The 17424-nt window shown below is 42.9% G+C and overlaps 2 protein-coding genes across 7 annotated transcripts in view; one reads left to right on the top strand and one right to left on the bottom strand.

Moving 5' to 3' along the window:
* Positions 1 to 1920: 1920 nt before the first annotated feature.
* HNRNPDL (heterogeneous nuclear ribonucleoprotein D like) lies at positions 1921 to 8092 on the bottom strand. Of its 4 annotated transcripts, none has more exons than XM_036259510.1 (8): positions 7127 to 7848; positions 6172 to 6340; positions 5908 to 6069; positions 5292 to 5423; positions 5076 to 5190; positions 3706 to 3876; positions 3340 to 3432; positions 1921 to 2185 (listed from the first exon to the last, which is right to left on the bottom strand). In XM_036259510.1, exons 1-7 carry the CDS (start codon positions 7567 to 7569, stop codon positions 3374 to 3376), a joined length of 1251 nt encoding a protein of 416 aa, XP_036115403.1. In that variant the 5' UTR covers positions 7570 to 7848; the 3' UTR covers positions 1921 to 2185; positions 3340 to 3373. The 4 variants fall into 4 exon arrangements, with proteins under 4 accessions (XP_036115403.1, XP_036115414.1, XP_036115399.1 ...); XM_036259516.1 differs by lacking the exon at positions 1921 to 2185 and adding an exon at positions 2861 to 2966 and having other exon boundaries at positions 7127 to 8092; XM_036259521.1 differs by lacking the exon at positions 5076 to 5190 and having other exon boundaries at positions 7127 to 7859.
* Positions 8093 to 8487: 395 nt separating this feature from the next.
* The window catches only part of ENOPH1 (enolase-phosphatase 1), a 49276-nt gene continuing 40339 nt past the window's right edge, over positions 8488 to 17424 (top strand). Inside the window, exon 1 of one of the 3 annotated variants that reach the window (XM_036259529.1) lies at positions 8488 to 8805. In XM_036259529.1, the coding sequence (XP_036115422.1) occupies positions 8722 to 8805 (84 nt within the window). In that variant the 5' untranslated portion in view covers positions 8488 to 8721. The remainder of the gene's footprint in view (positions 8806 to 17424) is intronic. The other 2 variants (XM_036259533.1, XR_004959306.1) reach the window with 2 other exon arrangements.

The raw sequence follows: 17424 nt of genomic DNA on the forward strand, positions 1-17424 counted from the left end.
AATAATGTTGACTAATTGTTAATAAGGTTTCTGTTAGGATGAATACTCCACAGAACACCATTAAAACAATTCAGGAAGCATATTTAACAATATATATAGTTGAGTGTTTTAGAATTTCTACCCCCACCCACCACTTCAATTATTAACTTATCAAATCAGCTTAGTTCTAAGTACTTTAGAATGAAACCTTAATACTAACTTTACATTCATCCTAACAGAAGTGTCTAGAGCACTTAGCCCTGGCACATATATTTCATATTTACATGTTCACATCTATAGAGCCTAAAATCAGAATTAAGCTTAGGTTCCAAAGCACCTTGCATAAATGCAAAGCATAACATACACATTCCCCCTCCAATTCTTTGTAAAAGGTCTCACTCATTTCTAGATGTAGTGTATTTGTTAAGTCATATATATCAAGACTTGATTGAAGAGTTTGGATTTTGTTGAAAAAGCCTTTATTCATTTTTGATCAGGGAAAGGACAATCTCAATGTCAACTTGTCACCTAATCATGAACTTACAGGATTCACTGCCCTAAAGACACTGCACCTACCGACTTTGACATAACAAAATGAAAATATCCCTTCTGTTCCCTAGGGTTGTACGTTTAAATAAGCAGAATCCCTTGCAGTAGCCAACACTGGTACTTGGCCTAGGTTTAAGGTCAAAATAAGAAAACAGGAGCAAAACAAGGCCAAGAGCATTGCAACTTGATAGGCCAGCAAGTACAAACATCATTGGAACAAAGTTGCGGGCACCAAATAAAAAACGGCAGGTTCATCGGCATAAAAAGTTTATACTTTAAGACGCCAATCCTACTGGCTAACATAGAACCATAAAAACAAAACTTAAAACCTTAAATCCAATAACTACATTTAATGTAAAATTCAAAGCTTGGACTTACCCAGAAAATCCTTCAAAATCTAGAGCTAAAACTGCTTTTTAATGCACCAGAAAGATCTGTTGTAATGACATGACTTGGTCACACTTAAGATATGCATGTTAATAAGACTTAAAGCATACCCCTTTTCCCACAATTCCTTCCTATGTCTGAATATGTGTATGTTTAGCTACTCAGCTCATGCACTAACTGCACTAAAAAACAAAAGCTACTGACGTGGCTTTTTCTAAGAGTTCACACATTAACAGCCAATATAGCTTCCTAAGAATGCCCCAATAGAAAACTGTCCAGTTTGGTGCTGGCTGTGACATAATGGACTACAACTAATTTAGCCACTACTTCAAGTACCATAACCTAACTTTTGCTCTAATTTTAATAAGCTCAAACCTATCTGCCAAAATCCTTGTGATAATATAACAATTCTTGACTTGTAAGTTATCAAAACTGTAGAACTCCTACCAGTTTAACAGTGCTTTTCCCCTGGGTATATCTGGACTTTTGATCAAAAGAATTAAAGTCATGGTATTATGATTAAAGGCCTTTCTAACAGACCACTGATTAAGTTAAAAATATCTAGCAAATCATAATGGCTTCCCAGAGACAGGAATAGAAAACCTTTTCTATTCATAAATAGAGCTACCAACATGCTTTGTGCCATTAAAGGGGTACTTTTCTTCAGAATATAATCCTTGGAAGACTCATGGTCTACTAGAAAGCTGCCACTAATCACAACACTATGACTATAACATGAGAGACTTCAATGCCAACCCCTCCAGATACACAGAGAGGAAACCACATTATTTAGAAGTGTGGTGAAAGCCTCAGTTAACAGGGAAATGAAGAGTGGAAGCATATAATACATCTAACAAAAATGGGGAACAGGATGACACTGTAGTTGGCTATTCATAAGGACGAGTTTCTCCTTATGGACCAAAAATTCCTTACAAAATAAACTGTGCCTTAATTATTGCTTATTTAAAATCACACTTTTACAGAGCTATTAGTACCTGACGCAGAAAAACAATCACATAAGGAAGCATTTATTTGAAGTTTAACATGAAATCATACAAATAAAATTTGTATAAACACAAATCCACACTGAATCATAACACAGATAGCAAAAGACAAAGTAAAAACAAAGAAAACTAATTGGCGGCTATATACAGTTGGACGCAGTTGTGTCTTGTACACTAGAAAGTCTTTTACAAAATAATCATCTTAGAGCAACAGAAGACCAATCTTCAATGTCGTCCTGCCAGATGGTTACTTTAGCAATCCCCTCCTAAAAACAAAAACAAAATAGCAGTTAGATTTGTACAACATTGACAAGCTTTCAAAGGTCCACTTTCATGAATTGTTTTAAGTCCTCACTTTATTCTTTTCTTCAATTAAAGATCACATGCATATTCATTGGCAAAATGCAGTTTGGGTAATTTATAAAGCCATCCTGGAGTTCCCAAGTGTTATCAAATTTAAATCTATTTAGAAAAGAATCTGGGAATACAACTTCCCATATCCACAGGTTGAACTCTGCTAGATTAGTCTACTAGACGCATATCTAGTAAACCAAGTAAAATGCTTTTACAAACTTCAATTTCTAATAAGATTTTCTATTTTAAGAAAAATTGCTATGTGCATATGATCTTTAATTTATATCCCAGATTTTAAAGTTCTTGTTTTGGTTTGTAGATTTCACTATTAGCTATAAAAAGAAAAAGCAAGCATTAAATCTTAAAGAATGAACACTTAAAATGAGGCTCCACAATTGAAATACAACACTAAACAGAAGACCAAAATGATTAAGCTGTAAAAAGGCATTTATGTACTTTAACTCCTGTAAAAAACCATTTAAGTTAAGTTTAGACACTTAATCTCCAAAAAGATTAAAAAAGAAGCCAAAGTCTGAAGTTTTCCACTTTAATCTTTACGCTGGTACATGAAGTTGGAAGAGACCATACCACAGGACAGCGTTTTCTGGTGTATGCCTTGCGCTCTGCCCGCAACGTGCGACCCCCAGAGATAGACGTGGTCAGGGTGACACACGGCCTGCAATGAAGTTCCCGCTGGCGGGTACAAACAAGGTATAATGTCAGAGTTAGAAGACAACATTCGTGTTTTCCTTAAGTTGTACCCATTTCAGTACTTTACCTGTTAATAGTTCTAAAAATGTTTAATTATTCCTCTAGACCACCTGGTACACAAAGCAAACAGAAAAACTTTTAAGTTTTTCTGTAATACTAAAGAAAGTGAAGTGAAACTTTAAAGTTAAAGATCTATAGACACTTTAGGCAAAACAGGTTTATAAAGCAATTAAAAATTAACAATTTAGTAAAAACAGGCTACGCAATATTTTGTTTTTAACTTGTTTTTATTTTGTCTATTGATCTTTAAATTAAATTAGACATTTCCACTGGTGTCTTGTACTCTTATACACACCTGTTTTCTCCAATGTCCTATTTTAGAATGGCTGCTAATTGTTTTGTTGATTGCCACCCTCTCGAGACATCTTGCTGTAAGTGCTCTGTTGGCCTATTTTGCAAGACAAAAATTATATTAAGACAGTTTTCATGAAATGTTTTCATTATATAAATACACTTGAAAATTATTAAACATATAAAACTGCATGCCAAATATGAAAATACTCAGATTTTAACAGCCATTATAAATTAATCACATATTCTCGAACATTTATAACCATAATTTCTGTAACTTTAATAAATGGAAAACCCAAACAATTTTAGAATGCAATTGTAATTTAACACCAAATACCACTGGTTATAAAATTAAGTTAAATATTCTTACCACTGTAGTCTGCATATCCCTGTCCATATCCATAGTTCCCATAGTTATACCCAGTATAATCATAGCCGCCATAGCCACTATAGTTTTGATCACCACCATAGGCACTATTGTAATTTCCATATCCTTGATCATAATAGTTATTAAATCCTTGGTTCCAGTTTTGACCCTGACCTGAAACAATGCACAATATAGTCAGGAAACAATTCTTGACTCCACAATCCTAACATAAAATGATGTGTCATACGCACACACAAAACGGGCAGAAAGTCCAATTGTGCCAGTATTAGGCTTCCTAAATTTAATGGAAAATCAGTACAAAGGTGAAGACAGACTGACTGTCTAACTTTAAAGAACTCATAGGCCATGTCTGGGTAGCTCAGTTGGTTAGAGCATTATCTCAATATGCCAAAGTTGCAGGTTTAATTCCCAGTCAGGGCACATACAAGAATCAACCAATGAGCCCTGGCCGGTTTGGCTCAGCGGTTAGAGTGTCGGCCTCCGGTCCAGAGACCTGGGTTTGGTTCCTGCTAAGGGCATGTACCTCTGTTGCAGTTTGTCCCTGGCCCTGGTTGGGTCCTGCGAGTAGCAACCACTCGATGTGCCCCCCCCCCCCACCCAATCCAAACAAAAAAAAAAATGGAAAGATGCCCTCGGGTGAGGATTAAAAAAAAAGAACCAACCAATGAATGAATGCCTAAAAGAGTAGAAGGAACATCAAAGAAGTCAATGTTTTTCTCTCTAAAAAAAGTCAACTGGAGCCCTGGTTGGTTTGGCCCAGCAGTTAGAACTTGGGCCCAAGGACCTAAGAGTCTTGGGTTTGATTCCAGTCAAGGGCACGTGTGGAAGGCAACCAATCAATGGATCTCTCTCACATTGATGTTTCTCCCCACCCCCCACTCTACCTAGAAATAAACGGAAAAAATATCTGGTGAGGATTAATAACAAGAAGAACATAATTAAAAATCAATTGAAAAAAAATTCAAAGCAAGAACTCCTGCCCAGCCCTGGGCGGTATTGGCTCAGCAGTTGAAGCCTTGGCCTGCAGAGCAGAGTCCTGAGTTCGGATCCTGCTAGGGGCACATACCAAAAAAATTAAAAGAACTCCTACCCAAGAAAACCTATCACTATAGTGTATCATATAATTGTTACTGCATTTAATAGTATCATTTTCCCATCAATGATGACACTCACAGTGGCCATTTTTTGAAAAGGTGAAACCAACCAATTCATTAAAACCAAAAATCCACCCACTCAACTGAGCATTTTCTATGTTGAGAAACAATTTATAGCTTTACTTTCTTACGGACTTACTCACATTTACCAATTTACAGCTTAAACTATCAAGTCATTTCCCAAGAATTAAGTCTCACCTCGGCCACGACCCCTAGTACCACCTCGTCCACCAGCTGCAGCACCTCTTCCTCCTTTTTGTTGTTGCTGTTGCTGCCTATATACCTCTTTGGGTTGGGCAACTTTGATTTCACACTATAGGCCAATTTAAAAAAGCAAACAAGATTGAGAAACTATTTCACTAATAAAATGAAACTCAAAATTCCCACTTAATGAAATAGTTAAAATGGCTTTACCTTCCCAGAACCAATTTGGTGATATCTGCTTTCTAACAACTTCTTTACTGGCTCCTCATCTGTATATGTGATAAAACAAAAACCTCTTCTTTCATTTGTTTTTGTATCCATGGGAAGTTCAATATTTTCAATCTGAAATCAAGATGCACATTCAAGATCATCCAGTAATGGTAAAAAGCTACCAAAAAGTCTTAGAATACCACAGGATCCATCATAATCTTCAATATAGCATGTTATTCTAATCAGATGACTTCTGTACAGGCTACTAATACTTAATACCAACACCAAACTATGTGACTTATTTTATCTATTAATTATTTAGATGGGAGAGGAAAACTTCATTTAATATCATTTCATACCCTACAGGTGCCACTAATTAACAAGTCCAAACACTGACCACACCAAAGCATCCATGTTTTCACCAAAATAAATTAAAAATTGGTTTTCATTACAGCACAGAAAGCAGTGATTAAAGTATGGTGACTGGAAGGAACCCAAGCACTAATCTAAGTCCATCCTCACCTGACATATGAATTTGTTCTATAAGAAGTGGGCCCAGGATGAATATTATATACACATCAAATATAAAACACACACAAACAACCACACAGCGCACCTCTCCAAAGGCTCCGAAATATTCTTTTATTTGTTCTTCAGAAGTATCTGGGCTCAATCCACCCACAAAAACCTTTTTTGGAGGTTCCTTCCCTTTTAAAGCTTTGGCCCTTTTGGGGTCTATCAATTTGCCATCCAGTTTGTGCTCCTTCAGTTCCAAAACCTAGAAGACATTTTATTTAATCTGACAGCAATATACAACCAACCCTCCAAACAATTTGCAAAACGCACGCAAAAACCACCACCGTGCAAAACACATTCCTACCTTATCAACACTAGCAGCATCTTTGAAAAGCACAAATCCAAATCCTCTTGATCTTCCGGTGACTGGATCTGTTTTAATTGTGCAGTCTACAACTTCCCCAAATCGAGACAAATATTCAGTCAGATCTTTCTTGCTTGTATCCCAGCTCAATCCTCCAATAAACATTTTACTAGAAATAAAGTTATTTTTAAGGTTAACAGCAGCTCAAACGATTACTTCAATTCTGAGATTACGTTTAACTATGAAATAAGTAGGGGAAGTTTAACCAACATGCTCGAGTAGTTTAATCCACGTTTTCAGATACACGTTATCAATAGACCACAAAAATTCCAAAATCCCATCGAGATCACTCATTCAAAACATCTTACAGCTTGTTCTCCACACTGCATAATGCAAAGGTCAAACGAGGCCAAGGCCAACAAAATGTTGAACATTGTTTGTTCTACTTTAGAAAATCCAACTTCCTAAACTCATCCCTCACAATTTTGGCCCACCTTCTTCCTCAGCTGTCAAGCCAATATTCCACCTAAAGAACTCATCATAATGCGTTCCTGGGGATCTGCGTACCTTGGTACACTGGCTCCCAAATCAAGAGTTCTCTAAACTCTTCCCAGGAAAACCGCGCGGAGCCCTAACAGACACAATGAAGAGGCGGCGGCAGCTGCAGCATGTGGCGCGGCGGGCCCCTCCCCCATGGGCCCCATGCGGCGCCTGCGCACTCGGGACACAGACGCCGCCGCCGCCCTCCGCCTCCAACCTCTCCGCCCTTCCCCCACCTTCCCCGGGCCTCTCGAGTCAGCTCCTCCGTCTCCTACTTTCCTCTTCCCTCCAAGCTAGTGGGGCCCAGCGGGCACGCGGGAAATCGACTCCGGGCAAGAATGTGGACAGCGCAGGGCTCTCGAGGGACGAAGGGCGCGTGCGGCGCGCTGGGGGATAGGGGAACAGCGTGTGGTACCCGTCATCCTGCTGATTCTTGCTCGCGTTGATCTTGGATCCCTCTGCGAATTCCTCTGTGTTGCTGTACTCGTTCACGTCCTCCATGGTGGCGGAGCTGTCTGCCGTGGGGTGCTGGCGCGCAGTTCGAGTCGCGGCAGCAGTGGCGGCGGAGCGTTGTATGGAGCTAGATTTAAAATGGCGGCGGAAGAGATCCGGGCGCCGCCTGCGCCCTCCCTTTATAGCCGCCCCGCCCGCCAATCGGGAGGGCTGCTGGGCGGTGACGTGGCGCTGGGCCCGGCGCGCCCCCTGTCGGGCAGAGCTGGGAGCGAGCGAAGGGAGGAGTGGGGCGAGCTGCCTCGGCGCCCGTGGCCGCCAATGGGAAAGGCTGCGGGAGGCTAAAGTAGCGGGAGCGGAGGGGAACAATGGCGGCGGCACATGGGAGAGCCGGGGCGGGACCTCCATCGCGGCCCTCCGATGAGGAGCGAGGTGGCGGGTGAGGGAACGCGGGCTTAGGATGAGAGGAGCGTCAGAAGAGAAACACGAAGGGGCGAAAAGTCCTGGGTTCAAAAATCCCGAGCAGCGCCGTCGCAGGGCCAAGTCCCTCTTGCCTTGAGAGCCTTTGTCTCTGGCGTCCGATCCAGCCCACTCCTAGCAACAGCCGTCAACCCTGCCTTCCTCCGCCCTCGGTCCCCCAGTGCGGAACTGCTGCGGCGGCTGCTATCGATTAGCAGCGTGGCCGGCCTGCTCCAGAAAAAGGCGGACTGCGCTCGGCACCGACGGATGAGGCGGCGAGCGCGCCTGCCCGTCCGCCACGCGCAAGCGTGTTTTGTCCTGGAGCTGGCTGGAACCAGCCGAACAGGAAGCGGGCGCGCGGCGGCCCCTACGGGCAGTGGCGCGGCGCCGGCGCCTCTTCCGCTACTGCTACAGGCGCGCGAGCCGAGAGTGGGCGGCGGGCCTCCGTAGCCGATCCGCCGGAACCTGGGCCACCGCAGTCAGGCCAACCAGGACGCCTCCCGGCCTCTCGCTGGCTGAGGACGGGAGGAAGGGCGCAGGCCCGGTCAGATTACTGTAAATATGCAAAAGCGGACGCAGTGGGCGGGGTGGGGGCTAGGTGCCTTAGAGGGCAGGGGGCACTCACATCCCCGGCGCGCCTCTCGCGGGGCTCCCGTCTGCACGTGCCCCGGGCCTCTCACGCTCGCTTAACCAGTCTGCGGAGAGCGCGCGCCCGCGCACTGGACTCCCGCGTTCGCTTTGTTCCCGCCCACGCGAGGCCCAATTTGATCGATCGGTTCCAGGCTCTCTGGCGGCCAATCGGCGTCGACGCCTTTACTTATTCCCGCCCCCTCGGAGCTCCGCCAGGCCAGCCTCTTTCCCCGACCACGTGGTCTCGGCCTCCGGCCCTGGGCAGTTCGGAGTTCAGGTGCCTTGCGCGGCAGGCTGCATTTTCCACTTCAGTGGCGTGGAGGTGGCCTCTTCCCCTCGTGCTGCTTCCCTTCGGTTGACCGCTCCGAGATTCTTACGGAGCTCTCAGAAGCCCAGGACGGTGCTGGGGGTGCAGTCGGCGCCGCCCTCCCTACCAGTAGGCCGATTCCCGTGGTAGCATCCGGTAGGGAAATGGTCGTGCTTTCGGTACCCGCCGAAGTCACTGTTATCCTGTTAGATATCGAAGGTACCACAACCCCGACAGCTTTCGTGAAGGTGAGCGGCGGAAGGGAGCGGGGAAGTTATTTGCGCTTAAAAACAATTCATAACATTTAGAAATATTGCAGACCTTGCAGTAGAGACACGAGAGGTAGGAGAGGCGGTGTGGCTTTGCACCCGCTGCGGGATGAAGTAGAAAGGTTGCGGCGGGTTGCGGGGTTGCTTTTTCTCACGGCACCATCTCACTCCTGTCCCTGACCTTGGTTAGATGCGGATGTGTGGGAAGGGATTAAGGTGGTGGTGGTGGTGGTGGTGGTGGTGAAAAAGGGCAGAGAAGAGAATGGTCCTCCACTGCGGGGTGAGGCGAAGTGTGCGCCGGCTTTTTGCTTGGTTCCACCTGGTGAGGCGGCAGCTGCGACCTAGTGGTCCTTTAAGGCTTTTAGTCCCGCAAAATGGAAAGGCTAAGTGTTGGGATAACTTTTCCAGGTATTCCTGGTTTCTTGTGCCTTGTCCTATAACCCATTAATTATTTCTATTAATATTAATACAATAGTATTTGTCAAAAAACAGTGTTTCTAGAAAAGTATGTTCTTCTAAAAGTATGTTCAGAAGAACATTAGGTCTGTGCGGATGTTTATTGTAATTATACAAAAAATGGATTACATTATTAAATGCGCTTTTGGGAAATGTTCTGTACATGTTGAACCAGCTTAATTTAAAAACAATTATAGAGCCTTTATATCATACACACCTGCACACACGCATATGTTTTGTGAGTCTTCAAGAGAGTAAATTTACTTGGACCAAAACTAACAGAGTAGTTCTGTCTTTTGAACACCTTTTACATTCTTCTTGAACCTCTGAGCATGGAGCTGGGAATTGAAGATTAGTCATATTAGGTGTGTGAACTTCAAGTACTATTTCCTGTGAAATGATGCAAGGACACACAGTGCTGTATACATGCAACTTGTATACCTGACTCATCCTCAAAACTGAGGTGTGTGCAACCATATGCATTTTACTGACAAGAAACTAAGCCTCTGAAAAATTGAACAATATGCCCAGGATTTGAACCCGAATTGTCTGGCTCAGAAACTCTTTTTGTATTACTGCACTTGATTTCTGAAATGGGAACTGCAGTTCTTGTTCTGTCTTTGCTTGGCTGCTGTGTTAAATGACACTGTTGATATGAGAGCACTTTAGACAATATGAAATACCATAAGCGCATATTCTGACAAATTTTGATTTACTATAATAAGTCTTTATTTGAGGGTTTGGTTTTACAATCAGTGTATATTGTGAAAATTGAGTATTGTCAAAAATGTCCTTGAAATACCCTTAGGAAGTCAGTCCTCTTTGGAGGCTGGTTTCCATCTCTCAGTAAGTCATAGGCAGCCACTTTTCCTTTAGGATTGAAATAATCTGTGCTTCTTCCCTTGAGCACCAGGACAGTTGGTTTATGATTAGGTAATGTAAATGAAAAAAAAAAAAAAATGTTGTGTCAAATATTAGCCTCACAATGTAAGAGAGACTGGGGGAATCAAACTGTCCCAGGGATCCGAACACCCTCATTTAGTGGAATGGCAGACAGATTGCCAGCACTGGTTATGATAATGTTTCTTTCTATCTCTGTCTGTCTGTCCGTCTGATTAGCTTAACTATGTAAGATAATACTGATAGTCTTAGGATCTCTTAAAGGATTCCATAGTCTGGGAAGCGGTGTTTTGTGGCCAGCCTACTACTGCTTTTTCAGGGCATGCCTCAGCCCTTAGATTTTAGGCAACAGCACACAGTAGTTTTACTTACCAGCTTTTATGATTTTTTTCTCTGGATCATAGATAGATTGTCAGATTTCTAGAGTAGGAAGGGCTCTTAGCTCAGATTGTTTGCTGAGTGTTGCAACCATCTAATCAATTTCTTCCGCGAGTCACTTGATGCCTTAGGATCATCACAATTTTGTGAAGATCATCACAACTTGGGGACAAAGCAGCAGTAGAACCCAGATTTCCATAGCTGTTCCCAGTGCATCTGAGTCCTCAAAGCCACCAGTCCTGTCCCTTACTACAGGACACATGCCCCTGAAGTTTGTTTTCAGATACTGACTCAGATCCTCTACCGTGGTGATGTCCCAACTTTTTTTTAGTTTTGTACACTATTATCAGAATTGAAGCAGACACTACCAGTAGAATTAATAAATTGTGTATACATACTGTACTATTACTAAGTTATAAAATAAATTGGAATTTAAAGATGAGATTAATAAGTATAGATAAGTGTTCGGTTCTCTTCCCTTACCCCATTGATTCATTTGCATGCCCCTGGGGTATATGTACCTCACCAGCTACCTCTTGATCTTTGAATGTGGTGATGTAATGTTTACTTTCTGACTTAGTTCGTTGCATTATTCTAATATTTTTAGTCTGTATGCTATGAAATAACACCATCAGTCCCTGTGGTTATCCTGTCAGGAACCTTTAACTACTGTTTGAGTTGGGGTAAATGATCTGTTGTTCCAGAAAATGGTCTATAATTTGGTGGCTTTCCTGTTGCTACATGTTGAGTTGGTACATGTAACAACAGTTGTAGTAGTTATATTCTGTAAAGTTACTGAGAACACCATATTAACAAATACTGAGTTAATGCCCCTAGATAACTCAAATACAAGGTTAGGTTCCTATGAACCTCTGGTCACAACATTTTCAGCAACTGATGAATACATAACTTTGTTTTATGTGTTTCTGTTTACATATATATATCATTGCTTTTTTTTTTTTTTTAACCTTTACTGGAAATAAACATGACTTTTGGGTTTTGTTTGTTTGTTTGGCACTTTTGTTTTGTTTTGTTTTGTTTTTGTTTGTAATCCTCACCCGAGGACATTTTTCCATTATTTGTTCGGATACAGTGGGAGGGAGAGAGAGAGAGAGAGAAATATCGACGTGAAAGGGACATATCAAGTGGCTGCCACCTGCACGACCAACCAAGGCCGGGGACAAACTGCACCTGAGGTACGCGCCCTTAGTGGAAACCGAACCCGGGTCTCTCTGGACTGCAGGCTGACGCTCTAACCCCTGAGCCAAACTGGCCAGGGTTGTTTGGCACTGTTTTTAACAATGGAGTGACATTTTTAATAATAGAACCATAAAATAAAACATAATTAATTTTAATATACTACTGACATCTCTATATTTATTTGCAGGATAATTATAAATCTTGAATATATATTCTTTTGTTGTTGTTGTTAATTCTCACCCAAGGATATTTTTCCATTGATTTTTGTTTGTTTGTTTTTAGAGTATAAGGGAAGGAGACAGAGAAACATCAGTATGAGAGAGACACATGGATTGGTTGCCTCCCACACAACCCCGACCAGGGATGGGGATTGAACCTGTAACTCAGGTCACTCACTGCCCTTGACTGGGAATCAAACCTGTGACCCTTTGGTCCAAGAGCTGATGCTCTCACTACTGAGCCAAATTGGCCAGGACTAATATATATTCTTGATTCATTAACATTGAACTCATGTGGCACTGTAACTCATGCTTTAACAAAGCTTATCTAACATGTATCTTATACATCAAAACTTTTCTTGCACTTATGAACACTTAACAGTGCTGCAAAATCACCAACAAAAGGCACAAAATGTGAAAAAATGTGGCACTAAATAGACTCTGAGAATGACACTTATTTAATCCTCACCAGGGGATATTTTTCTGTTTATCTTCAGATAAAGTGTGAGGGAGAGAGAGAGACAGACAGACATCGACGTGAGAAGGACACGTCAACAGGTTGCCTCCCACACGACCCTGACCAGGGCCGGGGACAAACTGAAATCGAGGTACATGCCCATGGCCAGAATCGAACCCGCAACTCATTGGTCTGCAGACTGGTGCTCTAACCACTGAGCAAACCGGCTGAACCAAACCAGCCAGGGCTGAGAATGACACTTATTTAAAATATGAGCACGGCTGGTATGGCTCAGTGGTTGCACCAGGAGGTCTCTGGTTTGATTCTCGGTTAGGAGGGCCACATGCCCAGGTTGTGGGCCAAATCCCCAGTGTGGGACGTGCAAGGAGGTGGCCGATTGATGTACTCTCTCATTGGTGTTTTTTTTCTCTTCTCCCTTCCTCTTCCTCTCAAATCAATTTTAAAAAATTAAAAAAATAAAATAAAATATGAGAGGTGAAATAAGTCAGAGCATCAGTGTGAGAGAGACACACAGATTGGTTGCCTCTCACACAACCCCAACCTGAGCTGGGGATCCAACCTGGGATCCAGGTACATGCCCTTGACTAGGAGTCTAACCTGGGACCCTTCGGTCCGAGTGCTGATGCTCTAATCACTGAGCCAAACTTGACCAGGGCGTACCATCCACTCACCTACTGATGGATACTTGGGCTGCTTCCAAATCTTGGGTATAGTAAATAACACTGCAGTGAACACAAGGGTGCATATATTCTTTCAAATTAGTGTTTTGGAGTTTTTTGGACATATTCCCAAAAGTGGAATTGTTGGGTCATAAGGCAGTTCTATTTTTAATTTTTTGAGATCATGCCATACTACCTTTCACAGTGGCTGCATCAAACTGCATGCATTATCACCAGCAGTGTGTGAGGGTTCCTTTTTCTGCATCCTCACCACCACTTGTTTGTAGATATATTGATGATAGCTATTCTAATAGGTGTGAGGTGATATTTCATTGTGGTTTTACTTTGCATTTCTCTGATGATTAGTGACGTTGAGCATCTTTTCATGACTATTGGCTATCTCTATGTCCTCTTTGGAGAAGTGTCTATTGAGATCCTCTGCCCATTTTCTAATTGGATTGTGTGTGTGTTTTTGGTGTTGAGGTTTTTTTGTTTTGTTTTTTTTATCCTCACCTGAGGACATTTTTGCATTTTATCTTCAGATAGAGCAGAAGGGAGAGAGGGAAGAAAAGAGAGAGAGAGAAACATCCATGTGACAGAGACACATCAACTGGTTGCCACCCACACAACCCCAACCAGGGCCAGGGACAAACTGCAGCCAAGGTATGCACCCTTAGCGGGAACTGAACCCTGGTCTCTCTGGTCCGCTTGCCAAGCTCTAACCCCGGAGCCAAACTGGCCAGGGCTGGTGTTGAGTTTTATAAGTTCTTTTAAATTTTGCATATTAACCCTTTATCAGATGTATCATTGGCAAATATCTTTTCCCATTCAGTGGGTTCTTTTCATTTTGTTGATGGTTTCCTTTGTTGTACAAAAACTTTTCAGTTAGGTATAGTCCCTTATTTTCTCCTTTTGTTTCCCTTGCCTGAGGAGATATGTCATAAAAAGTAATGCTACAAGAAATGTCTGAGATGTTACTGCCTATGTGGTCTTCTGTGATTTTTATGGTTTTGAGTCTAACATTTAAGTCTTTAATTCATTTTTTGTTGTTGTTGTTCAGAGAGTGGGAGGGAGGGAGAGAGAGAGAGAGAGAGAGAAATATCGACGTGAAAGGGACACATTGAGTAGTTGCCACCTGCACGACCCAACCAGGGCCGGGGACAAACTGCAACTGAGGTACATGCCCCTAGCGGGAACCAAACCTGGGTCTCTCGGAACCGCAGGCTGACGCTGCAACCGCTGAGCCAAACCGGCCAGGGCTAATTCATTTTGAATTTATTCTTGTGTATTCTGTAAGAAGGTGGTCTAGTTTCTTTTTTTATTTGTTTGTTTGGTTTCTTTTTTTTTATCCTCACCCGAGGACATTTTTCTATTTTTTTGTACAGATAGAGTGGGAGGGAGAGAGAGGAAGAGAGAGAGAGAGAAACATCGATGTGAAAGGGACACATCGAGTGGCTGCCACCCACACGACCAACCAGGGCCGGGGACAAACTGCACCCGAGGTACATGCCCTCAGCGGGAACTGGACCCGGGTCTGCAACCGAGGTACATGCCCTTAGCGGGAACCGAACCCGGGTTTCTCCGGACCGTCGGCCAACGCTCTAACCGCTGAGCCAAACTGGCCAGGGCTCTTTTTTTATTTTTTATTTTTTGTGGTATATGCCCCTAGCGGGAACCGAACCCAGGACTCTCTGGCCCACAGGCCGATGCTCAACTGCTGAGCCAAACTGGCCAGGGCTCTTTTTTTTTTTTTTTTTAATCCTCACCGGAAAATATTTTTTTGTTAATTTTTTTTTTGGAGAGAGCAGGAGGGAAAGAGAGCGAGAAAAACATCAATGTGAGAGAGACACATTGGTTGCCTCCCGCACAAACCCAACTGGGGTTGGAGATCAAACCTGTAACTGAGGTATGTACCTTTGACTGGAATTGAACCCGTGACCCTTTGGTCCATTGGCCGATGCTTTAACTGCTGAGCCAAACTGGCCAGCGCATCACCTGTGCTTTTTTTTTTTAATGTTTTTATTGCATTTTTAGATAGAGGACGTGAGAGAGAGATAGAAACAACCATGTGAGAGAGAAATATCAGTCAGCTGCCCTCTGCACGCCCCCTGCTAGGGATCGAGCCGGAAACCTGGGCATGTGCCCTGACCAGGATTTGAACCAGGACCTCTCAGTCCATGGCATGACACTCAATCCACTGAGCTACAGAGGCGGGGCACACCTGTGCTACTTATTATTGACACTAGTAACTGTAACTGAGTAACTTCCCTGTCTTCATTCAATCTGTTGGGCTTGCTTTCTTTCTTTTTTTTTTTTTTGTCCTCACCCGAGGACATTTTTTCATTTTTTGTTCAGATAGAGTGGGAGAAGGAGAGAGAGAGAGAGAGAAACATCGATGTGAAAGGGACACATCGAGTGGCTGCCACCCGCACGACCCAACCAGGGCCAGGGACAAACTGCAATCGAGGTGCATGCCCTTAGCGGGAACTGAACCCGAGTCTCTCTGGACCGAAGGCCGACACTCTAACCGCTGAGCCAAACCGGCTAGGGCAATCTATTGGGCTTTCATCTGCAAGGATAGGATATTTGGATCTGTCATGCTTATGAGGTGATGATAAAAATCAGATGAAATGGAATGCAAAAGCTTTTGAAAATTACAAAGCCACGTAGAAACACTGATATAATGCAGGAAATATTAAACTGGTGGAAATAGAAAGTGCTTGTGAAGGATCAGTAAGGAAAAGGGGAAACTAACATTTAGTGAAAGCCACCATGCTCCCAGTTTTTTCCCACCATGGTTACCTCTACCTCTTCTTATGGCCCTGGCCAGAAATATTAAGAAAGACCCAGAACTTTGCTAATCTCAGAATTTGTGGAAGAATTGGAATGGCAGGACTGCCTTGATAAGTAGTTGTTTATGGGTTGATTAACATTCCTCCAAGCTGTACCCATTGCTTAGGGTAGTGATTTCTTTATTGATTTTAGAGAGAGAGGAAGGAAGAGAGAAACATCAATGAGAGAGAACATCAGTTGGCTGCTTCCTGCATGCCCCCCACTGGGGATTTGATTTGGCACACAACCTGGGCATGTGCCCTGATCAGGAATTGAACTGGAGACCTCTTGGTGCATAGGCTGATGCTCAATCACTGAGCCACATGAGCCAGGCTTCATCTTTTTCCTATACTTATCTTTATTGTTGAAAGTATTACAGATATCTCCCCTTTTTCCCCCATTGACCCTCTCCTCCCCCTCCCATCCCCCTCCTGCTTTCTCCACACTATTGTCTGTGTCCATTGGTTATGCATATATGCATATAAGTTCTTTGGTTTATCTCTTTCCACCTCCTGTCCCCCCTTCCCTTTAAGGTTTATCAGTCTAACAACCAATTTGTACTTCAAATATCTTCACCTTATTCATCGAACCCCCCAACCCCCCTTTAATCTGGCAACCAACAAAAAGTTGTCTGTATCATTGAGTTTGTTTCTGACTTGCTTGTTCATTTTGTTGATAGATATGTATTAACTGCCATTTTATTGTTCATATATTTGATTTTATTCTTCAAGAAGACCCTTCAACATTTCATATACTACTGGTTTGGTGGTGATGAATTCCTTTAGCTTTTTCTTTTCTGGGAAACTATATGGCCATTGATTCTAAATGATAGCTTTGCAGGATAGAGTAATCTTGGTCGTAAGTCCTTGTTTTTCACCACTTTGAATATTTCTTGCCACTCTCTTCTTGCCTGCAAAGTTTCTTTTGAGAAATCAGCTGACGGTCTAATGGGAGCTCGCTTGTAGGTAACTAACTGCTTTTCTCTGTCTGCTTTTAAGATCCTCTCTTTGTCTTTAACCTTTGGCATTTTTATGATGATGTGTCTTGGTGTGGCCTCTTTGGGTTCATTTTGTTTGGGACTCTCTGTGCTTCCTGGACTTGTATATCTGTTTCCTTGCCAAGTTAGGGAAGTTTATTGTCATTTTTTCAAATAGATTTTCAATTCCTTGCTGTCTCTCTTCTCTTTCTGGCACCCCCAAGATGCGAATGTTGGCACGCTTGAAGTTGTCCCAGAGGCTCCTTACACTGCCCTCATTTTTTTGGGTTCTTTTTTTTTTTTTAATCCTCACCCGAGGACATTTTTCCTTTTTTTTTTTGTTCAGGTAGAATGGGAGGGAGAGAGAGGAACAGAGAAGGAGAGAGAAACATTGATGTGAAAGGGACACATCGAGTGGCTGCCACCCGCACAACCGACCAGGGCTGGGGTCAAACTGCAACCGAGGTATGTGCCCTTAGTGGAAACCGAACCCGGGTCTCT

The sequence above is a fragment of the Molossus molossus genome, unplaced genomic scaffold, assembly GCF_014108415.1.
Source record: "Molossus molossus isolate mMolMol1 unplaced genomic scaffold, mMolMol1.p scaffold_m16_p_1, whole genome shotgun sequence".
Classification (NCBI taxonomy): domain Eukaryota; kingdom Metazoa; phylum Chordata; class Mammalia; order Chiroptera; family Molossidae; genus Molossus; species Molossus molossus.

What these genes read in the sequence shown, in the direction of transcription:
- HNRNPDL (XM_036259506.1), bottom strand. Translation starts at nt 7,569, where the DNA reads ATGGAGGTCCCGCCCCGGCTCTCCCATGTGCCGCCGCCATTGTTCCCC. An exon ending in ATTTCGGAGCCTTTGGAGAG is followed by an intron (nt 5,424 to 5,907) that starts GTGCGCTGTGTG and finishes TCTTGATTTCAG; the next exon opens with ATTGAAAATATTGAACTTCC. An exon ending in TAGGACATTGGAGAAAACAG is followed by an intron (nt 2,967 to 3,339) that starts GTGTGTATAAGA and finishes TGTACCCGCCAG; the next exon opens with CGGGAACTTCATTGCAGGCC.